Below are 24,133 nucleotides of genomic sequence, written 5' to 3'. Positions count from 1 at the left end.
TGGGTCCTGATTAAGAAAGCCTTCTGTAAGACCCCCCAGATCGCGATACAGGAAGGCTGGATCGCGATCTGGGCTTCTGCATCAACTTCAAACCATGTTTTGACCCTTTTGTAGCCCGAATTTGACAATTTTTCATTTCACAAAAGAGTTGATGCAGCAGAAGGGTCAAGTTTGTAGAATAAACTGCTTTCATTGACAAGGATATAAATTTCGTGCCATATATGGTTAGAAATCTCTGGAAGTCTAGTTTCCAACAAAAAAAACGGTTTACGAAACAAAGGTCTGAGGAGGAAGTTATGCTCAATGTTCTAGAACCTGCCAACTGCACTCGGGAAATCCGAAGGTCTTGTGTCTTTTGGTATTTCTTAGTGTTCTACTTGTTTTATTAGTCTAAGTTCGAATTATTCATCTTGTTATCAATTAATCAGGTCATATTCTATGTATTTCATGAGTCAAGGTCAAGTTTATTTATTTTTCTAGAATAAGAAGTTGTGAAGTCATTCAAAGTGTAACTTCCTATGTTTGGAGTAGGGGTGGGAACGAGCCGAGCTCGAGCCGAGCTCGGCTCTTTTGGCCAGCTCGAGCTCGAGCTCGAGTCCATGTTCCCGAGCTCGAGCTCATCGAGCCAATTTTTTTTGGCTCGAGCTCGAGCTCGAGCCAATTTTGGCGAGCTCGAGCTCGAGCCAATTTTGGCGAGCTCGAGCTCGAGCTCGAGCTCAGGCTTATTAATTTTTTTTTTTTTTATTATTATTATTATTTAATTTTTTTATTAAAATTATTTTTTTTATTAGAAATTATTCATAGGAAAATAAAAAAAATTATAAAATAAATAATGAACTCTAGTTATATATATTTTTTATTTTTTCTATTATTATTATTATTATTATTATAATATCTTATATAATTATGAATTATTTAAGTAATATAGATTTGTTTCTATTTAAATACTAGATATATTTATTATTATAGACTATTTACTATTTAGTTAATAATAATAATAATAATAATAATAATAATAATAATAATAATAATAATAATAATAATAAGAATAAGAATAATATATATATATATATATATATATATATATATATATATATATATATATATATGTAAAAAGAAAAAAGAAAAAAAAAGAAAAAAGAAAAAAATAAAAAAATAGAAGGCAGCTCGCGAGCTGTCGAACAACTAATTTTGGGCTCGAGCTCGAGCTCGTCCGAAGCTCGAGCTCGTGAGCTCGAGCTCGAGTTAGAGCTTTTTTCGAGCCGGCTCGTCGAGTTCGCGAGCCGGCTCGGCTCGTTTACCACCCCTAGTTTGGAGGGATGTTCCAAAACACCTATATAAACCCTATCCATGAATAAAATTAGCATGATTGTTTAAGTTTAAAAATATATTGCAAGTTAATTGCATTGAGAGTGAGTGATTCCTCTTTAAACAAGTGAGTGACTTGGTCGCGTTGAGTGATTCCGTGATTAGTAGCGTCGAGTGAGTCCGCTGCCGCCGGTTGAGTGATTCCCGGTCACCTATCATTTTCTATCTTTTTTCCGTTGTGGGTTTTGACATGCATCAAGGGGTATCAGTCAGGTCACGCTGTTGTTCATACTCTGATCAAATAAAATGCCGCCGCGTCGCCGAAGAAATATTGTCGAAGTCAATATCCACGCAGAAATTGCTGAACTTCGGCAAAGGGTAGATGAACTTCTGGCAAGACAAAATTCTCCTCCTCGAAGTAGAGGAAATAACTCTCAGACTTTTGGGACGAAGCCCATGGGGAGCTCGACGATTCATCAAGTTCAACTAGTGGTCTTGAAAATCCTTATGCCGGACGAAACGATACAGCGGTGGATCGTTTGGCGAGAGCACTTGAAGGAGCTGACCGAACAATTCAGGTTGTAGTCCCTGATTTTGACGGCAAACTAAACCCGGAAGAATATTGTGATTGGAAAGCTTCTCTTGAGGCTTTCTTTGAGTGGAAAAATCTCACCGAGCAAAGAAAAGTCCAACTAGTCGCTACGAAGTTAAAGGGTCACGCACTTATTTGGTGGCAACAATACCAACGCAGCAGAGAAAGGAAAGGGCTACCACGAGTTGCTACTTGGCTCGAAATGAAGTTGATGATGGACGAAAAGTTTCTACCTCTGGATTATAATCAAACCTTGTACCAACAGTTCCATTTGTTGCGGCAACGAGTAGATCAACCTGTAGCAAGCTACACAGAAGAGTTCTACAAATTAATGAGTCGAATTGAGCTTTATGACAGCAATGACCAACTTGTTGCCCGCTACGTGGCTGGTTTGAAGAGTTCAATTCGTGGAGAACTTTTCTTGCTTTGTTTCAATTCACTTGAGGAAGCGTACCAGATGGCTCTTAAGGCGGAAGAGAAACTAAAGTGGAGCTCGTTTAGGAAAAGCGAAAGTTCTAAATCTTTCAATCCAAAAGGCAGTGCTAAATCGAATAACAGTACACCACTACCAACTAAGACTTCAAACCAAAGTACTGGGCAATGGAGCAAGGACCGTGGAAAGTCGTCACAGCCTTCTGGAAAGCCCTGCTTTCGGTGTGGCGAACCTGACCATAAAGCATACGAGTGTCCAAAAAAGAATGCTGAAATTCATCTTGTCACAGAAGACCAACATGGTGAAGAAGACAGTATTCCACACTTTGACAACGATTTTGAGCGCGAATCAAACGGGGAATATTGCCAACCTGACTGTGATGCGGAAAGTCTTGTTATTCAAAGGTTGATGTCGGTCCAGAAAGACGACCTATGGCTTCGCCATAATATTTTTCGTACACATTGTCTCTCAGGAGGCAAAAAGTGTATTTTGATGATCGATGCTGGAAGTTGCGAAAATATGGTCTCTCGGACTATGATTGATAAGCTGAACTTGAAGGGCGAGAACCATCCGAAGCCATACAAAGTTTCATGGTTCAAAAAAGGTGGAGAGGTCCTAGTGTCTCAAAGAAGTCGCATTAAATTCTCCGTTGGCAAGTACGAAGATGAAGTGTACTTTGACGTCCTCCCGATGGATGCTTGTCATCTTCTCTTGGGAAGACCATGGCAATTCGATCGAAATGTGCAGCACGGTGGAAAGAAGAATACTTACTCCGTGTTAAAAAATGGGAGAAATTATATTTTATTTCCATTAAGAAATGCACCAAGTAGCATATGTTCCAAAAGTGAAGTACACTTGTTATCTTACAACGATTTCAAGGAAGAAGATGCTACGTACGCCTTGGTGGCTGTTCAAGCAAGCGATGATAATTATGGCGACGTTCCACCAGCTGTTGGGAAGCTATTGGACAAGTTCAACGATTTGGCTCCTAGCGAACTTCCAAGTGGTCTACCTCCAGCTCGCGGCATCGAACACCAAATCGATTTTGTCCCAGGTGCTATTCATCCTAACTTGCCTCATTATAGAATGACACCTAAGGAGCATGCTGAATTGCAAAGACAAGTAGAAGAATTACTAGCTAAAGGACATATTAAAGAGTCACTAAGTCCTTGTGCTGTCCCTGCCCTTTTAACACCAAAAAAGGATGGTACGTGGCGAATGTGTATTGATAGTAGAGCTGTAAACAAAATTACTATCAAATATAGATTCCCTATCCCTCGATTAGATGACCTGTTTGATATGCTTGCGGGGGCAAATATTTATTCTAAAATTGATCTCCGTAGCGGATACCATCAAATAAGAATAAGGGCTGGTGATGAATGGAAAACTGCTTTTAAAACCAAGTATGGGTTATATGAATGGCTAGTTATGCCATTTGGTCTTTGCAATGCTCCGAGCACTTTCATGCGGCTTATGACTCACGTGCTTAAGGAATTAATTGGAAAATTTATTGTTGTTTATTTTGATGATATTTTGGTCTACAGCAACAACAAAGATCAGCATCTTGAGCATTTGGAGCATGTGTTCAAGATCTTGAATGCCAACCAGTTGTATATTAACTTGAAGAAGTGCACCTTCATGGCCGATCACGTCATCTTTTTGGGATATGTTGTAAGTGCAGCAGGCTTAAAGATGGATGAAGGCAAAGTTCAAGCAATCCTTGATTGGCCAACTCCAAAGAATTTTACCCATGTTCGGAGCTTTCATGGACTTGCCTCCTTTTATCGACGTTTCATTAAGGATTTCAGCACTATCGTTGCGCCTATAATGGACGTAGTGAAACAAAAGGAGTTCCTATGGACAAGTGAAGCGGACAAGAGCTTTGAACTTTTAAAGTCTAAACTTGTTGCAGCACCGGTTTTGGCTTTAGCCGATTTCTCTAAACCTTTTCAAGTTGATTGTGATGCTTCTAATGTTGGAGTAGGCGCTGTACTCATGCAACAAAAGAGGCCCATTGCTTATTTTAGCGAAAAGCTAAATGGCTCAAAGCTAAAATATTCTACTTATGACAAAGAACTTTATGCCGTTGTTGGCGCTTTGCGTCATTGGGAAGGATATCTTATTGGCGTGGAATTTGTTCTCTATTCAGACCATGACGCGCTGCGATTTCTGAAGGCGCAAAAGAAATTTAATTCAAGACATGCTGGGTGGGTTTCTTACTTGGAAAAATTCAGCTTTGTGTTGAAGCACAAAGATGGGACTTCGAACAAAGTTGCTGATGCATTGAGCCGAAAATATAGCTTGCTTACTACTTTATCTTATGCTATTGTCGGCTTTGATCTTCTGCCTGAACAATATGAAGCTGATCCATTCTTTTCCAAGGTGTTACGCCAGTTAAAAGACAACTCAAATGTTGAATATTTGCAGATGAATGGGTATTTGTTCAAGGGTGGCCAACTTTGTGTTCCGCAAGGGTCATTACGCTTGTTCATAATACAAGAACTGCATAGTGGTGGACTTGGAGGCCATTTTGGGCGAGATAAGACTGAAGCACTCGTTACAGAAGGTTATTTCTGGCCTTCTTTGAAGCGGGACGTCACACACTTTGTTCAACGGTGTGGCATTTGTCAAAGGGCGAAGGGAACTTCACAAAACACGGGGTTGTACCAACCTCTGCCTGTACCGAACGCTCCATGGGAAGACCTCTCCATGGATTTCATTCTTGGTTTGCCGAGAACTCCACACGGCAAAGATAGTATTTTCGTCGTGGTTGATCGCTTCTCTAAAATGTCTCACTTTATACCATGCAAGAGCTCTACTGACTCCTCTCAAGTCGCCACTTCATTCTTTCGAGAGGTTGTGCGTTTACATGGAGTCCCAAAGTCCATAACATCTGACCGTGATGTACGATTTATGAGTAATTTTTGGAAAACGCTTTGGGTTTGTTGGGGACTCAACTCAATTTTTCCAGCACTTGTCATCCACAAACAGATGGCCAAACGGAAGTGGTAAATCGATCACTTGGCAATATGCTTAGGAGTTTGGTTGGAGAGTACCCGAAGAGATGGGAGGTTGTTCTTCCACAAGCTGAGTTTGCCTACAATAGTTCTTTGAATCGATCGACTAAAAAGACACCTTTTGAAGTGGTCTATGGGCTGCAACCACATCATGTTTTGGATCTTGTACCTATGGCAAAACAGACCCACATTAGCATGGACGCAGAGGAATTTGCCACACATATCCAGCATGTTCACAAGCAAGTTCGTGAGCAATTACATCGGGCATCTCAACTCTATAAGTCCATGGCGGATGCTCATAGGAGGAAAAAGGAGTTTGACGAAGGTGACTTAGTCATGGTCTATCTTCGCAAGGAGCGATTTCCAGCAGGCAGCTACAACAAGCTTAAGCCAAGAAAGTTCGGTCCGTGTCGGATCGTTAAGAAACTTGGTCCTAATGCTTATCGTCTACAACTTCCTGATGGTATGAAAATCAGTCCCGTTTTTAATGTAAGTGATTTATACTCATATCATGGTGATGAGGTTGAGTCCACTATAGCCGTGGACGAAGTTTCTTCCCTCTCCGACAATTCCGTTCAAGATTCTATTGATGTGTTGGATACGAGGACCATTACTACTCGTCGAGGTTCTTACACTCAATATCTTACACTCACTATCAATCCTTCGCTTTGGTTCGATCTCCATTCGAACTCGAGGGCGAGTTCATTTCAACCGGGGGAGAATGATGCAGCAGAAGGGTCAAGTTTGTAGAATAAACTGCTTTCATTGACAAGGATATAAATTTCGTGCCATATATGGTTAGAAAGCTCTGGAAGTCTAGTTTCCAACAAAAAAAACGGTTTACGAAACAAAGGTCTGAGGATGAAGTTATGCTCAATGTTCTAGAACCTGCCAACTGCACTCGGGAAATCCGAAGGTCTTGTGTCTTTTGATATTTCTTAGTGTTCTACTTGTTTTATTAGTCTAAGTTCGAATTATTCATCTTGTTATCAATTAATCAGGTCATATTCTATGTATTTCATGAGTCAAGGTCAAGTTTATTTATTTTTCTAGAATAAGAAGTTGTGAAGTCATTCAAAGTGTAACTTCCTATGTTTGGAGGGATGTTCCAAAACACTATATAAACCCTATCCATGAATAAAATTAGCATGATTGTTTAAGTTTAAAAATATATTGCAAGTTAATTGCATTGAGAGTGAGTGATTCCTCTTTAAACAAGTGAGTGACTTGGTCGCGTTGAGTGATTCCGTGATTAGTAGCGTCGAGTGAGTCCACCTTTATGGTGCCAAATTCAACATAGTCATGTAGATTTCGTGAAATGTGCTCTAGTTTGTACGCTTTTTGTGTAAAAAAATACAGTTTCCGGTGCACCACGAACTGATATATACAATCTAAAAATCACATATTATGATCATCTTGCTTCATAATGTAGAGTTTGAATGGGATAAAACGGGTACAAAAGTGACAATATTCCATATAATCTCGAAGATTCCACTAAATTTGATGAGTTGAGGGGTGGTTGTAATTATCCAAACAAGAGGGGTGTTTTTGTAATTTGACCATACCTCAGGGGGGTGTTTGTAATTTACCCAAAGTATTATAATTATTTGAAACCCTAATTGCCCCCCTATCTCTCTCCTCGTCTTTCTTCAGCCTCCCCCAACTCTGCTTTCTCTTTTTTTCCACCACCGGCGCCCGTGTTCTCCGACGACCACCACCAGCGCCGCCCGTATTCTCCGATCGACGACCACCACCAGCGCCGCCCGTGCTCTCCACGACCATCACCAGCGCCCGCCCGTAATCTTCTGCTACTGTGTCGGTGGGAGTGAAGGACTATTTTTTTTTTTTCTCAAAAAAGTCTGAAAATTCTGAAAATTTCCGATTTTCCGAAAATTCCGAAAAAATCGGAATCGGAATCGATTCTTGAATTCCGAAAAAAGGGAATTGGACACCGTCCCCTGCCCAATTTCTTCCACCAACACACCCCGTTCTGGAAACCCTAAAAGTTCTTCACCCGGAGGAAGATAATTTTCTAGGTTTCTACCGCCTCTCTGCGGATTCTTGCACATCGGCTGCTTATTACGAGGTGATTCAGTCTTTTCATGTTTCCATATATCTATTTTTTTATGTGATGAGTGAAGCGTACTTGTATGTATCTTTTCTGCAATCTTTTTTATTTGTTGTGTGCAATTTAATTAATCAGGGGCATCTGTTTGCTTATATATATTTTATGGTTGCTACCCTGACCACTAAATCGTAAGGGTTTTGGGGGTTTTGAATTCAGTGATAATTATATTACTCGTCCTCTTGTTATTCTCTTTGGGCGCAAGGCTAGGGTTTCGGTTTCTGACAATTTCTAACCACTAAAGGCTGTATCTGTTTCCTTTTGTCTAATTAGCGAGAATATATGTGGCCTTTCTTTCTTTGTATATTTTGAATTGGGATCCTAATATTAAAGATGATTATATTATCATCTTCTGACAACTCAAGCGTATTTTGAATTGTGTACTGTCTTTGCTTCTACAACCCAAAGTTTTCAGATAAATTAGAGAGTCATGACATGAAGCTGTCCTATTTTTTTATGTTTGGAATTGGCCTTGAAGCCGTTGTTGTTGTTTCTGACAATGGTTGTTGTTTGCAGATTAAGAAATGCTGGGTGATTTGCCAATATTGCCCCTTCCGGCACCACCTACTGATGGGAATCTTGGCCCGTTACCACCCGCTCAAGTGGTTGAGGACTCGATTGATGAAGATCAGATGAATGTTGACGATAACTCCAACTCAGCTCCAGCATCTGTAGCAACACATACAAGGACTATAGGAATTATTTACCCCCCTCCGGACATCAGAAATATTGTAGACAAAACTACTCAGTTTGTGGCGAAGAATGGACCAGAGTTTGAGAAGAGAATTATTATAAGCAATGATGGAAATGCAAAATTCAACTTCTTACGTTCCTCTGATCCTTACCACGCGTATTATCAGCACCGTCTAGCTGAAGCACGGGCTCAAAATCAGTCTTCTTCCCAGCAGCAGCCTGGCGAGCCTGTTCCTGATTCAGCTCTTACTGCTGCAACCGCTGATACAAGTGATGCTTTAGATAAGCCCGATCCTGCAGCCCAATTCCGACCTGTTCGTAAGGTTCTTGAGCCACCGGAGACAGAGCAATATACTGTTCGACTTCCTGAAGGGATCACAGGGGAGGAGCTGGATATGATTAAGCTTACTGCTCAGTTTGTGGCCCGTAATGGTAAATCATTTTTGACTGGTTTGACAAGTAGAGAGAGCACTAACCCTCAGTTCCATTTTCTGAGGCCAACACACAGTATGTTCATGTTCTTTACATCGCTTGCTGATGCATATTCTAAAGTACTGATGCCTCCTAAAGGGTTGACCGATAAGCTCAGAAACAGTGTTGCTGACTTGACAACTGTCCTCGAGCGCTGTTTGCATCGCCTTGAGTGGGAAAGGTCACAAGAACAGGCTAGGCAGAAAGCTGAAGATGAGATAGAGCAGGAGAGAATGCAGATGGCTATGATTGATTGGCACGATTTTGTTGTGGTGGAGACAATAGACTTTGCTGATGATGAGGATGAGGATTTACCGCCTCCAATGACACTCGATGAAGTTATAAGGAGAAGCAAGATGTCCACAATGGAAGAAGAAGATATTATTGAGCCTGGGAAGGAGGTAGAAATGGATATGGATGAAGAAGAGGTCCAACTGGTTGAGGAGGGTATGAAGGCAGCTAGCCTGGAAGATAATGGTGATATGACGAATAACGAAGCCAAACCTACTCCAGAAGAGCACGAGCCACCCATGAGAATTGTGAAAAATTGGAAGAGGCCAGAGGATAGAATCCCAGCTGAAAGAGATCCTACTAAGTATGTTGTCTCTCCGATTACTGGAGAGCTCATTCTCATCAATGAAATGTCTGAACACATGAGAATTTCTCTTATTGATCCCAAGTATAAGGAGCAGAAAGACAGGATGTTTGCCAAGATAAGGGAGACAACCCTTGCAGCAGATGATGAAATTTCTAGGAACATTGTGGGGCTTGCAAGAACCCGTCCTGATATTTTTGGCACTACAGAAGAAGAGGTTTCTAATGCTGTCAAAGCCGAGATTGAAAAGAAGAAAGATGAGCAACCAAAACAGGTTATATGGGATGGTCATACTGGAAGTATTGGCCGTACAGCAAACCAGGCCATGTCTCAAAGTACTGGTGGTGAGGACCTAAACGATGCTTTGGTCAATGATGGTAGGGGCCTTCCCGGTCCAGCACCTCCTCCTCCCAGGCCTGGTATGCCATCAATTAGGCCATTGCCTCCACCTCCTGGTCTTGCCTTGAATATACCGAGGCCTCCCGCAATGGTCCAATATTCTAACTCAGCTAGTGGTGGGATCATTGCACCACCTCCCGGGCCTCCAGTTATTAATATGATTCCTTCTATTCGCCCGCCACCTCCTTCGATGCCAATGATGCACGGACAACATCTTATGGCCAATCGTCCTCCAATGCCGCCACCCAGTATCCCGGTTCCACCACCACCCGGATCCCAGTTTACCCCTTTAGGTAGCCATAGGCCTTTTCTTCATGTTCCTATGTCTCACCAAGGTATGCCTATGGTTCCTCCACCACCTATGCTCCAAGGCATGCCTCCACCTCCACCTGAGGAGGCTCCTCCACCTCTACCTGAAGAACCGGAGCCCAAGAGGCAAAAGCTTGATGACTCTATGCTCATTCCTGAAGACCAATTCCTGGCACAGCATTCGGTATTTGAGCTTTTTATTGTCTGTCTTATTAGTAATATATACCCTGGCATGTCACCCTCTTTCTGTTTTTTGTATTTACTAATTCTTGGGTATACCTCTTGAACATGATCTAATGAGTTGTATGTTATATTGACATGGTTGCAGGGTCCTGCTCGTATCAGTATATCTGTGCCAAATGTTGATGAAGGAGATCTGAAAGGGCAACTACTGGAGATTACTTTACAATCCTTGTCTGAGACAGTTGGCAGTTTGAAAGAGAAAATCTCTGCTGAGATCCAGCTTCCTGCAAACAAACAGAAGCTGAGTGGCAAGGCTGGTTTCCTCAAGGACAATTTATCGCTGGCATATTACAATGTTGGACCTGGAGAGGCGCTGTCTCTTTCTCTTAGAGAACGTGGTGGTAGAAAGAGATGAATTCCACTAAGTCGTGAATTCTCTTAAAGGTTAATGGTGGTTCTTATTATGATGTTCTCAGACATTATTGTTTTCATTTCTTTCTACTTAGGTTAATGATGGTTTTGTACTTTTAAACGCTTAAAATCTTAAGCTACTCAATATGATATCTACTGTAGATCTGGCATGTTGGTGATTGTCGCTTGGGGTATCTGGAAGTTATCCGGTTCTACGCCCAACGAGCATTGCTTAACTTAGATGGCTGATTCATTGCTTTTATTTTATCTGAGTGGGACTGGATTCTTGCAAGCTATACTTGTATTCACGAATTCTGACATTTCTTCCTCTTCTTCTTCTATGTTGTAGGAACGGACTGTTGAAGTTTGTGCTCCAGAGTATTTCTTGTTTTTTCGAGTAGATTGACTTGTGCTAATCTTTATACAGTCGATACCTTCTAAATCTATTTTTAACTTTTTATGTATTGTTCTAGGGGTATCTTGAAGCTTTGCTTACACCTGTCTTATTTTGTTCAGTTGGATTGTGGTGGTTGAGGTTATCAAAGATTCTTTTTGTTTCTCACAACAGCTATGTTCCTTGTCTGGAATTGAATATATTGTTGGGACCATTAGGTATTGAAAAATACTGTTCAAAGAGTTCAAGCAGGTAGAGATGAGTTATTTCTACTTCCCTATTTTACCCTTTTTTTTTCACGCAATGTCACTGCAGATGTGAAAGATCTGCCGGTTTTTTTTTTTTTTTTTTTTTTGCAGCTTGGCTTGGAATTGTACAGAGCGGAGACTGCATATCCATTCCTGGGGTTGGGATTTTTTTGTATCTGTGTTCATTAACTTTTTATGGTTCATCTTCTTCACAGATCTTGGTATCAATTTTTAAGTGACCTGATTGATTATATATGGTTTGTCTGTGTGAGGAATTAATAGATTCCTATATATCAGTGGTAATTTCGTCTGTTCAGAAATCAAACCATATCTCTAATTACTATGAAGTTAAAAAAAAAAAAAAAAAGTAAAAATGGAATGAAAAGTCTGAAATGTATAATTCTTATTTGTTGCCATGTTTACATCTCAAAAGTATTCTATATACAGATCAAGTAAAATGTCCTACAATCTTTTGTATGTTTAATAACGAATCGTAAGCTATTGGCTGGAAAATCTGTGTAAAAAGTGTCTCTCGTGGCATATACTGTGACATGATAGCCATGATCTCCGAGTCCATGTAAGACTGCATACAAAAACACACACCAATCAAGCGGAAACCAAGCGGGCAATGGCACCCCGTTAAATTCGATTCCTGACACATGTCATTATTTAGTTAGTTAGTTGTTTCTTTCAAAGAAAAGTATATAATGAAATCCCCCAAGTATAGTTTGTTTCACTGATGAAAACTTATTTCCATCTCTTGTATCATTGTCCACCGAACATCTTCCCGGTCCAACAGCTGCAAATCCAAATAGATACTAATATATAATATGCCTGTTACTATATTTTTGGAATCCATATATTATAAGTTATATATACATATTTGCAAGCACCTTCACATGACGTATATCCATCTCCTTCACCATGGGGCACTCACAAACTCTTCATACTAATTAAATTTAAATTAGCATTTTTCATTTTTGCTGGTTATTATTTTTTCAATCGACCTGACAACCACATTCTGATGTGAATCAATTAATATATAACGTGACTTTTATGGAGGAGATTGATATTAAAGAGGATTCCACAATTTTGATTACCTTTTAACTCAAGTAACTCAAGAGTCTTAGACTTTTCTTCTACTTATGTTATATATCCAGTGAAGTTTTTACGAAAACTCTCAAAACGGGGTCAATTTGTAATTATCGAAAAAACTCCTACCTGACTGAGAAACTTCCGGAAATTGCATCATAGCCACAACGAGGAGCCAAACTGTAATTATTGAAAAAATTCTTTCCTGCTGTTAGAACTTTCGTAATTGCAGCAACACCCACAATCTTTATCTATCTTCACATCCGACCGCCTGCAGCTTAAAACTCTTAATTTTACGTCATCTATTATTTGTGAATCCACCAATTGAAGCATTAAGGAAATGATTTTCATTCTTTCCTTTTCAACTTGGGTGCTTCTCATGTTGGTTCTGGGAAGCTTTATTGTTGGAATCTTATCTTCAAAAAAAAAAAAAATTCCTCATTTAAATCTAGACAGATGTAGAGCAAAACAAATTCAGTATTCAGAAACAGGAAAATAGAGTAAACATAACCTTAAGGAAAAAGGAAAATAATTACTAAAATCTAAAAGGTATCTAAGACAGTGAACATAATAAAAACTTGGTGCTTGACATTTGTGTTGCTCCATCATCTGACAACGATTTACTTGAAGGAGTTGCACCATCACCATGACTGTTGAAAGCCTATGAAATAAATTAAAATTATCGTCTTGTTGCTGAACATCATTGCCAACGGATTGGTCATCTTCATCACTATATGGCTGTAATTTAAAAAAATTAATATAGTGATATAATGCATAATGAATTTGCATACATGTTGACAAATAAATACCTGAATAGAATGCATAGCACGGAATTTTTGTATAAGTTCGTCATCACCCGACACCGTCTTAACAGTATAAACGGACCAATTTTTGAAAATGTTCATTGCACCAATATCTACTTTGAATATAAATTCTTTGTCGATAAGTGCATCAAATTCATTAGGAACTGCGTCAGTCAAATCTTCCTATAAAAAAATGGGTTACCATTTATTATATGATAAATGGAAACCATTACATTTGGCTTAAGATTACCATTTCATAAGCATATTAAATTTAATATTATCTTTTCCAAATTAATCCCCAAGAATGTCTGCAGCCTTCTTGCCTATGATCTGGGTAACAACTTTATCAAACATCACTAATGAAATGGATCCAGTAACATCAAACACCAATACCTGAATCCGATATCTGTAGTAATAATTTGTTTATATAAACATAAAAAAATTTAATACATAAAGATGTTTGTAGCAAAATGAAATTTAAATTACCTAGGGATAGCAGGAACATTATCGATACACTTTTCACAATAGAATTGAACACCATTACAATCAACTTTCTTGAAACATTTTGAGCATGATGGATACCACCATTTACTCTCACAGTCTATTTCTACTACTTTAGCAAGCGACGCAACAGAGCGTTCCTGAAAAATTATTTTACATTAGTCTTATATGATTTATGAAATAAGCCTACAAAACGTAATATACTTACACTTGTGCAATCCATTAAATCACTGATTGTCATATGTTCTGTCTGAAGTAAATCATCAGAAATTCCAATGGACCGCTGAGTTGATATTTGACTAATTGATTGAGAAAATGTTCCAGCTTGCATCATCAATCTATATTCATGTACAAATACATAACAACAAATTATGAGATAAAATAAAATTTAAAATAATATTTGTTATGTTGAACAAATTCACTTTTCTCTGTACTCTCTATGTTCCTCTAAATTTTCATTTATTAGTAACTTACTGCTGTGGAAAGCATTGGAAATACTATTCATGCCTACAATGCAAATAAACGAAGTAGATCATTAACAATAACTTAAACTTAATCCAATCAACATGTAAGTACTTACCATTTAAACTTTTTACCATGCATAATTGCAAAATAATAATGATAGGGCTATCCGATCTGTCATTGATCAAATGTGTGGACAGTTCCTCAACATATTTGTCCGATAGAGCACATCTAAGTTTGTTGCCACTGAAAATAACAATTGAAAAATTAAGAAATAAAAATAAATATAAACAATAATAAATTAAACAACGCATACTTACGATAAGTCTTGAAGGCCGACTTCCAACAGCTTGTGGCTCCGCCCATTTTTGTTTAGTTATCTCAAAGCATCCCTTTCAATAATATGTCCAATAACATCTAAAAGGAAATAATTGTTATACACAAAAATTAAAATCTTTGGTATAAATTAATGGAACACATAATCTAACAAAATGAAATTACCTATAAGCCATGTATCATCCCAGTCATTAATGATATCATGGAAATCCGTAAAATTAAAAGTGACAACAGGAATATTTTCAGCAAGGAAATCAGTTACTCGAGTAGTGGCTAATAAACACAATCTTGTGAGTATGGCATCTGAATTTTGGATCGCTTGGAGCCGCCATAAAATTTTGAAATATGTAGGTATTACCTTCATTCACAATAAGTTCAAACTTTTTCAAGGGATTACGTTTTATAGAAGCATGGATCTTGTCACCCTAAAAAAACATTAGAAATTATATCAAAATATTGTTTTAACCATAAGCGAAATAAACGCGTAAATAAATAACGACCTTATTGTCTATTAAGACCATATCGATACTGATCATTTCATTTGGATTGTTTTTGCTAGGAACTTTCCACAGTTATTCCGACCGAACTATTCTACTCTACGGTATTATCTCTAGTATCTTTTCTATTCATCACATGTTTATTTCATTTTGAGTGATTTTGGTTTTGATATGGGAGGGTGGGGTCGGCTTGTTTCTTGTTTCCGGAGCATTTAGCTCGGCTTGGCTGAGGGGAGGGGGTTTCAATTAAGATCAAACTTTAACAAATATTGAGTTTTGATCAGGCTAGTGGCATTTGCAAGAGATAATATTTCAACTTATTTTTTAGGGGTGGAAATTCGAACGCAATTTCCGATTTTCGAACCATTTTTTCAATTCCGAATTCTGAAATTCCGATTTTCAAAATTTCCGAAAAAAATCCAATCGAAATCGGAAATACATAACAGAAATTTGGAATTTCCGATTTCCGATCCAAAATTATTCCCATTATTTGCGATTTTTTTCCGATTTTTGCCGAATTTGTCCGATTATTATTGATATTTATTATATATATATATATATATAATGATTATAATATACATACATATATATCATATCATATATGTATATACAGTATATATATAAACGGAGATATATATGTACAAAGTCAAAATATTATAATTATTTGAAACCCTAATTCCCCCCCTATCTCTCTCCTCGTCTTTCTTCAGCCTCCCCCAACTCTGCTTTCTCTTTTTTTCCACCACCGGCGCCCGTGTTCTCCGACGACCACCACCAGCGCCGCCCGTATTCTCCGATCGACGACCACCACCAGCGCCGGTCTCTCTCGTCACGCTGCTCCTCCACCCACGTTCGTATGATTTAAGACTTGAATCGTTTTTTATGTTGTTTTTGAAGAATATTTGTTTGGGTTGTTTTTCAATTCGGCTATTGTTGGGTCTGTTGCTTTGAAGAATATTTGTTTTGAGTTTTTTTTTTCCCAATTTCTGCTACTGTGTCGGTGGCAGTGAGGTGGCAGTGAAGGACTATTTTTTTTTTCTCAAAAAAGTCACCCCTATGTGCATTCAATGCATTCTGACTATTTCCTTGTTTGTCTTGTTCATGGTGTTCATAGATTGAGGATGACAAGATTATAGTACCCCAAAATTCGTTGATTGAAGTCAATCAGTCTGGTCTTCTCATGGAAACTTTGTAAGAAAATTAGTCCATCTTTCAGCGTTGGAGTATCTCGGTATTAAAGAATATAAACATAAACCAACCATGTAATTTTCTTCCTTTCTATCTTCACGCTTCACTTCAGCCCCAATGCTTAAAATTGATTTTTTTTTTTTTTTTAATTATCTTTGATACCCTTCCAGGTCACGGATATGTGTGAAAAACTTGCCCAAGTATGTGGCAGAGGACCGTCTGAGAGAGTTCTTCTCCCAGAAAGGGGAAGTCACCGACGCCAAGCTTATGCGCACCAAGTGAGTTTGTTCTTCAAACATTGCCACTTTAATTGTAATTTAGGAACTCATAAGGAAACATTGGTTTGGTTCAGGGATGGGAAGAGCAGGCAATTTGGATTTGTTGGATTTAGGACTGAGCATGAAGCCGAGGAAGCCACAAACTACTTCAACAAGTCTTTCCTGGATACTTGCAGAATTACTTGTGAGGTCTGTTATTTCTTTTTAAGTTTCAAGCTTCTGAATTAGGAACCACTTTAGTAGGAAGTAATGGTGAGATTATTTCGTCAAACATTATAACTGTCAATAGCCACAGTTGTAGCTGGTAATGTGTTCTATTGAATGGGGAATTAATTGTACTGCCTTTTGTCAATCACCAAAAGGGACATCATGGAAAGGTTGTTCTAGTTTGTGGTATATCGCTGATGTAGCAGACCTTTCTAAGATCTGCAATTGACAGTTCATTAGTAGAGAATTATAAAATGGTGTTCACACTTCACTTAATTACAAGAGGAAGCTAAAAAACTTGATTTTTTTTTGTTTCATAAAAACTAACATGTAGTAACTTTTTGGTATGGTCGTCGCCAGATTGCTCAAAAGGTTGGAGATCCCAATATTCCCCGCCCTTGGAGTCGACACTCATTGAAGAAGAAGAAAGAGAATGCTTCTGAAGAAGAGGAAAGATTAACTGGTTCAGAAAAAGAGAAGACAACAACCAGCTCAAAAGTTTCTACAGCTGTAGTACCTCAAGGGACAAGTAAGAAGAGTAAAAAGGATGAGGAGATCGATGACCCTAAACTTCAAGAGTTTCTTCAGGTCATGGAGCATCGTAGCAGGTCAAAATTGTGGGCAAACGATACACTTGCAGCCCCCTCTCTTCAGCAAAGCAAAGTAGCAACAGATGATAAATTTCATATGGCAGAAGGGCATGATGGCAAATTAAATGGAGAGAGTGCTGATCTTGAGGAAGTTAAGGGAGACGGAAATGTTTTATCAGAGAAACAAGAGCCAGAAAAACCAAATATTTTGGTTCATGATGAATTTGTATCCGACATGGATTACTTTAAGAGCAGAATTAAAAAGAAATGGTCAGATTCAGAAACTAGCGACAGTGAGGGTAGTTCTGATGGCACTGATCATAGTGATGGTGATGATAATGATGACTGCAGTGACTCTCAGGACAAGAGTAACCATGATCCTACAGATAATAAACTTGAACCTGCAGTTCCCAAAAGCGAGGTTGATGATGGCTCTTCTGGAGAATGTGGAATAAATGGCTCAGGTGATCCTTCATCAAGTCCAAAAAACAAGAATGATGAAGTTCTAGAATCTGGTCGTCTCTTCATCCGTAATCTTCCCTACACTACCACGTATGTACCATATTATTCAGGCCCGTATGAGGACAACCTGTTCTATGATATTAATGTCTTGCATGCCCCATCTTTTTATCCGTTATTCAGTTTATGATTTTCATTTCACGGAACTTCCTGATGTACGCAGTGAGGAGGAACTGGAAGATCACTTCAGTAAATATGGGACCATCTCTCAGGTCCATATTGTCATTGACAAAGACACAAGACGTTCCAAGGGATTTGCTTATGTTCTCTTTGCACTCCCAGAATCTGCTGCTAGGTATTATTTCATTTCCCGACTCAAAAACTTAGTTGGTATCTGATGTATATGATTTGAAGAATTCAAGTTCCAATGATATTTATATTCAAGCAAGAAATCAGTACAATGATCTATTGTAAACCTCAGGGCTAACCATTACTAAATATACTTGTTTAGTGATTTTCTTTTGGCTGAGGTCAGTTCGACCTTTTTCAGATATAATTTTAATTTATTTAATATGCGCTCCTATTCTTGTGCATGTAGATTTGCAAATAGGAAAGTTGCCATAGTTTGTCCTTTCCGTTCCTGATATTATGTGTTTTTTTTCTTCCAGGGCATTAGAAGAGATGGACAGTTCAATTTTTCAAGGAAGGTTATTGCATGTCATGCCTGCTAAACAAAAATATGTTCCTGATATGCAAGAGTATGCCTTTGGTTACAGATTTTCAAGTTACATTTCTTCTGTTAATTAATGGGAGTTAGTCATAGCATAAATATTATCTTTATGCTGGATCTCATTCTACAGACACAGTATTGCTGGCAATCTGTCTTCAAAAACGTTTAAGCAACAGAAGATTTCGGAGAGGAAGGCATCAGAAGCTTCTGGAAATACACGGGCATGGAATAGTTTATTTATGCGCCCTGATACTGTAAGTCGGAGAATTTCTGATGTATAAGTCAGCGAACTAAATATTAGGCTTGATACCCCATATATATTTGCCCCTCTAGTGACCGCAAAACCTTTTCAAAAAATTGGTGTTCTTAAGAATATGGAAGAAAAGGTAAGTAGAGCCGGTTTATATCCATGATAAAATTGCCCTCCTGTCCTGGACCCTTTTTTTACTCATTCTATAACTGTGGGATTGGGTTACTAGAGCATGAGAGTTTTGATCCACTATATCCTATTTCTATGTTAAAGTTTATGGGTTAATGTTCTTTTCTTCCTTTTGAACTAATAATTGACGACCACTGTTTGTAAAACTGCACAGGTTTGTGCATTAAATTTTTTGGATGGTCTATCATCTTCTCTTCTCTTCTAACCCTTCATATTGTAGGTTGTCGAAAACATTGCACGGAGAAGTGGTGTCAGTAAAAGTGAACTACTAGATAGAGAAAATGATGATCTTGCTGTGAGAATAGCAATGGGAGAGACTCAAGTGATTGCTGAGACAAAAAAAGCTCTCGCAGGTGCTGGGGTTAATATTTCCTCTTTAGAGAAGTTTGCTGATGGTAAAACTGATGGTCTTAAAAGAAGCAACCATGTTATATTAGTGAAGAATTTACCTTATGGTTCATCTCAAAGTGAACTATCAAATATGTTTGGGAAATTTGGCAGCTTGGACAAAATCATTTTGCCTCCTACTAAAACCATGGCTTTGGTATGGACTGACTTCCTTTTTTTCTTTTCATTGTTATTTTGTGTCCTGTTTTTTCAGCTCATGCGACATTTTTTTTAAATTCTGCATTGTGTTAACGTCGCTCAAGGTTAAAGTTTAATATATTTTCTTTGCATACGGGATCCTTCGTTGTTTTAACTTATTTCCGACAAAGTATGTTCACGTTTAAGAACTCTTTGATTCACCATTTTATTAATCATTAGTTGGTCTACGGTATTAAGCAAGAATCATAACTATTGGATAACTATTGGTTCTCGGATAGAAATCTGAAGCTCAGAATTCATTGGATGCCAACAAACTACATTACTAGTATTTGTATATTTATTTGGCTGTATGATTCTTTGTTTTGGGCTGACATTGAAATACTTGGCAAATGGCTTGGTTTTAGTTGAGTTTAGCAATATGTAGTATTGGTATGAGTCCGAAATATAGAGGTACTTGCTTGATCCTTGTGTGATCAAGAACAATGTCTAATGACTCCGACACATAGATATGAAAATTTGCTGATTTTATTGTAATCGCAACTTGAACAATGCAACTATCTTTCATCATGCTTCACTGGCGGTTTCCTGGATACACCTTGTGCGATGTAAAAACATTTGTGCGATGTAAAAACAGCATCTTACAATATTCAATTTACCCATAATATGTCATATATATTTCTCATTGGAATTTTTGATACCAACCAGGTTATCTTTCTAGAACCTGCTAACGCTCGGGCAGCTTTCAGAGGTTTAGCATACAAGCGGTACAAGTAAGTTGATTTAGCAGTTAGTTGTTAGCGCTTTCAAATTGTTGTATCACATTGTGTGTACTATTATTGCATCCAATTTGATGGTACCTTATTAAGATGTTAAGACTATGACGAAATAGAACAGGTTATTGAATGAAAATGGAGAACATGAGTGAATCTTGAAAGATCACGATGCCACGTATGTCGAGTGATATCACAACTAAATTGGTTGTTATTTTTTATGGGATGAAGACTTGGATTGTAAAGATGGGTGTGTTTTTGCTTTTTCTTAATTCCATTTAGTGGATACTTAAATATTAGAAGAGCATTAAAGATTTTTTAATGATTTAAGCTTAGAGATTTTGAATTCCATTTTTCCAATTTGAGGTCGGTTTTTGTTTATTGTGAAGTTGATTATATTATCCTCTTATACCGCAGGGATGCCCCACTATATTTGGAATGGGCACCTGGTAATATTCTCAGTGAAACTTCAGCTGTTGGTGATAATGAAGTTGTTGGTGGACATGATGTCAAGAGAGCTTTGCTAGAGCAACAAGTCGAAGATACTACTGATGCAGATGTTGACCCTGATAGAATTGAGGTTATTTTCTGGACTTAGTTTTGTTTAGCCTTAACCTTAGCTTTCCTTGTAAAACATGGAAATTTCACGTAAAATTTCTTATATGCCTACTGGAATTGTTTCATGTATCTTCTGCCGGAAGCTTACTCAAAATAATGACTTGCCTATTGTGATTTCTGTCGAATTGCTTTAAACTGCTATGCTGATACTATGCTTCTGATGAAAAAGGGAAAAAAATATGTCTAAGCCGACTTTATTATTTTCCCGAACTGTTGCATGAGGTGGTGTCCCGTGCTTCATTTAGTTGCTTTAGAGTCCCGAAAATGTACTAATTCAGGTGTTAAATTGTTGTGATATGTTTTGTGATGCAGTCACGCTCTTTGTATGTTAAGAACCTGAACTTCAGATCATCTGATGAGAATTTGAAAACGCATTTCGCGGAGCACATGAAGGGAGGGAATATACTAAGTGTCAGGGTATTCTTTCTTGTCTCTATCTGCTTCAGACCACAACTACTAATTGCCTTCTCTATATGGTTGCTTTTACGAGTTTCATTATATATGCTACTGTAGGTGAAGAAGCATATGAAGAACGGAAAAAATGTTTCCATGGGGTTTGGTTTCATAGAGTTTGATTCTATTGATACAGCAGTGACAGTTTGCAGGGACCTGCAGGTATTATTCTCGGCTGCTAATAGGAGAAATTTTATGTCCATTGTCTTTTACTATGAAACGAGTGCCTTACCCTTGTGATTATTGCTTCAGGGAACTGTATTGGATGGGCATGCCCTCATATTACAACTCTGTCATGCTAAAAAGGATGCAGTATTGCCTAAAAAAGTTGAAAATGACAAGAGTTCTACAAAGTTGATTGTAAGGAATGTAGCTTTTGAGGCCACAGAAAAGGATCTCAGACAACTATTCAGTCCATTCGGACAGGTATAAACTCCTTTCCCTCTCGTCGTTAATTGTTTTGAATTACAAGGTTTTGAGCTGTGCTTGTATTGTTGCAGATAAAGAGATTAAGGCTGCCAATGAGGATTGGGAAACATAGGGGTTTTGCATTTATAGAGTATATGACGAAACAGGAAGCTCGGAATGCACTTGAAGCTCTTTCCAACACCCATCTCTACGGTCGTCACTTGGTACGTTTTTTAAAGTGAAGACAAAATGAAATGTTTTGCGAATAAGTTGAGTTGAATACTTACTGTTGCTTGGTTTGCAGGTTCTGGAGAGAGCCAAGGAAGGTGAAACCTTAGAGGAATTACGGGCTAGAACGGCTGCTCAGTTCACAGACTCCACTAACTTATCCAAAAAAAGAAAGCAGTTGCCCGTATTTGATGAAGGAAATAACGAGTTTGAAAGAATGGTAGATTAGAATTTTGGGTTGTTTTGTTGTCAACTATTTGTATTACTGAAATATTTTACAAATTTTGAATTGTAAAAAAAAGGACTTATGAAAACGACATCAACTCGATCTAACCAGCGACTACTCACTAGTTTTATCTCTATTTCCGCTCATTATCGTTTGAGCATTTCATTTTGATCCCGTTATTGTCTTTTCGAATGTATAATTTCATTCTTTTTCTTTACTTGGCCACAATAAATGTACTTATACATGAAGTAGACTAATAATCATATGTCAGAGACTTGTATGCAGATAATAGATTATGAAGAACTCTATCCTCATTATAAATCTAAATAGATTTTGTATATGCTACAATAACTAAAACTATGAAAATCATAAATAAATAAATAATATATTTGATTGAAATTTAGATAATACCTTTAATTTGTTTTAAAAGAACTCTAAAAATATAATATTTACTTATGTATATATATATATATATATATATATATATATATATATATATATATATATATATATATATATATATATATATATATATATATATAGATAGATATATATTTTGTTTAAAATGTAAAAGAGAGGTAATAATTCTTTGGGCGCAGGCTAGGGTTTCGGTTTCTGACAATTTCTAACCACTAAAGGCTGTATCTGTTTCATTTTTGTCTAATTAGCGAGAATATATGTGGCCTTTCTTTCTTTGTATATTTTGAATTGGGATCCTAATATTAAAGATAATTATGTTACCATCTTCTAACAACTCAAGCGTATTTTGAATTGTGTACTGTCTTTACTTGTCGGGCCAAGGGATTTTGCCTTTTGGTGCATGTATAAAAAAAAATAGAATATTTTATCCAAAAGAATTACGGGATGGGCCTGTTAGGATAGTAGACGGAAAGCCTTGCTTTTATCTACATGAACTATTTAATTTTGAATAAAGTTTAGTCAATTCAGTCATTTATGAGAATCAATGCATGTGTGTTTCTAGTACCTTTAATTAGATATTGATCAATTGTCAATTAATTAAAAGTACAAGTCTATTATTCTAATAGTATTCGAAATGGTGTACTACGGCGTACAGAAAGATCATTTCGAAAGTTCGTTTAGAATATAAAGTTTAAACGTTCACAATCTAGATGAAATTGGACTAACCATTGGTAAATGATTGTAGCACAATATTTTAGTGATTGGTCTTAATCACGGTAAAACAGAGGATAACTTTTGTAGTTATCGTTTTAACTTATTGTGCTAGCACACCCGACATGTGTTGAACAGGACGAAGTGAAATATTTGTTTCATCGCTGATTAAATATGAAACTATATTATTTCTAGGTTTACGAGAAATTACTTAACCTCTTAATCCCTAGATAATCAACGTACACGTTTAATTGGTGATCTCTACTTTGATGTCACAATGGGAGATATTCCTATATTGAGTCAAATGAGCCCCAGTGCGTTGGGTAGAGACACTAAGAATTAATAGGTGTAAATTGATTATCGAAAGGAAATCGCATCTCTGAAATATGGGATTGAATAATGACCCTTGAGTAGCTTATGAGTTTTGTTTATGTCAGAAACTCGGCCGAGTGGATTTCGTATCCGACATACACAAATAAGTTAAGCGGGAAAGACTCAAGATAATATGTCAAGCTAATTTATTTTTTCAGTGAATAAATTAATTGGTGGTCATTTAATCTTCTTAATGCGAGGAGAAATTAAGTAATGATAAACGGGAGCTTGAAATGTAAATCCTATCACTTGTGTAATTAAGTAATTAATTGTTTTCCAGTGTATTTGTTGTGTAATTCAATGTGTGTTTTAGATATTGTGCGTATTTTATTTTTAATGTGTGTTTTTGGTGCAATATGTATTTTTTTTAGTGTGTTTTTTTGGTGTGGTGCGTGTTTTTTTTCAATATGTGTTTTTTATGTACTGCGTGGATTTTTTTCCAGTATTTGTTTTCCACCGTAGTTCTTGAGTAATTCAAAGCGAAAAAAAACCGCACACTACACAAAAACCACGCACTTCAAAAAAACACGCACTACATCAAAACACACATTGAGTAAAATTCACTACACCGTGAAACACACACTGAAAATTCAGTGTACTTCTTGTGTAAAACACATACTA

The 24,133-nt window shown here is 37.5% G+C and overlaps 3 protein-coding genes across 14 annotated transcripts; 2 read left to right on the top strand and 1 right to left on the bottom strand.

The window, feature by feature from the left end:
* Positions 1-6,940: 6,940 nt before the first annotated feature.
* LOC105969633 (nucleotide/nucleic acid binding protein) lies at positions 6,941-22,155 on the top strand. 10 transcript variants are annotated; one of them, XM_088812163.1, is made up of 17 exons: positions 6,941-7,139; positions 15,684-15,719; positions 15,984-16,131; positions 16,228-16,335; positions 16,410-16,524; positions 16,903-17,684; positions 17,815-17,946; positions 18,260-18,349; positions 18,452-18,575; positions 18,981-19,304; positions 20,012-20,076; positions 20,494-20,656; positions 21,007-21,111; positions 21,208-21,309; positions 21,400-21,573; positions 21,648-21,779; positions 21,860-22,155. In XM_088812163.1, coding segments are annotated over exons 3-17 (2,571 nt in total). In that variant the 5' UTR covers positions 6,941-7,139; positions 15,684-15,719; positions 15,984-16,129; the 3' UTR covers positions 22,013-22,155. The 10 variants fall into 10 exon arrangements, with proteins under 10 accessions (XP_088668289.1, XP_088668300.1, XP_088668306.1 ...); XM_088812174.1 differs by having other exon boundaries at positions 15,684-15,723; XM_088812184.1 differs by having other exon boundaries at positions 6,955-7,131; positions 15,677-15,723; positions 15,984-16,060.
* LOC105969492 (putative splicing factor 3A subunit 1) lies at positions 6,942-11,503 on the top strand. 3 transcript variants are annotated; one of them, XM_012994247.2, is made up of 5 exons: positions 7,136-7,436; positions 7,992-10,126; positions 10,271-10,569; positions 10,886-11,182; positions 11,290-11,503. In XM_012994247.2, exons 2-3 carry the CDS (start codon positions 8,000-8,002, stop codon positions 10,538-10,540), a joined length of 2,397 nt encoding a protein of 798 aa, XP_012849701.2. In that variant the 5' UTR covers positions 7,136-7,436; positions 7,992-7,999; the 3' UTR covers positions 10,541-10,569; positions 10,886-11,182; positions 11,290-11,503. The 3 variants fall into 3 exon arrangements, with proteins under 3 accessions (XP_088668322.1, XP_012849701.2, XP_088668326.1); XM_088812200.1 differs by having other exon boundaries at positions 10,699-11,182; XM_088812196.1 differs by having other exon boundaries at positions 6,942-7,436; positions 10,271-11,182.
* On the bottom strand, positions 11,627-14,548 carry LOC148772409 (uncharacterized). Its single transcript, XM_088815033.1, has 9 exons — positions 14,538-14,548; positions 14,155-14,282; positions 13,997-14,081; positions 13,783-13,912; positions 13,560-13,714; positions 13,416-13,479; positions 13,080-13,256; positions 12,895-13,008; positions 11,627-11,761 (listed from the first exon to the last, which is right to left on the bottom strand). The coding sequence occupies exons 1-9, from the start codon at positions 14,546-14,548 to the stop codon at positions 11,627-11,629; spliced, it is 999 nt and encodes a 332-aa protein (XP_088671159.1).
* Positions 22,156-24,133: the final 1,978 nt, after the last annotated feature.

The sequence above is a fragment of the Erythranthe guttata genome, chromosome 2, assembly GCF_056151865.1.
Source record: "Erythranthe guttata isolate IM_541 chromosome 2, IM_541, whole genome shotgun sequence".
Lineage (NCBI taxonomy): Eukaryota > Viridiplantae > Streptophyta > Magnoliopsida > Lamiales > Phrymaceae > Erythranthe > Erythranthe guttata.
This window is presented reverse-complemented; position numbering and strand designations above follow the sequence as displayed.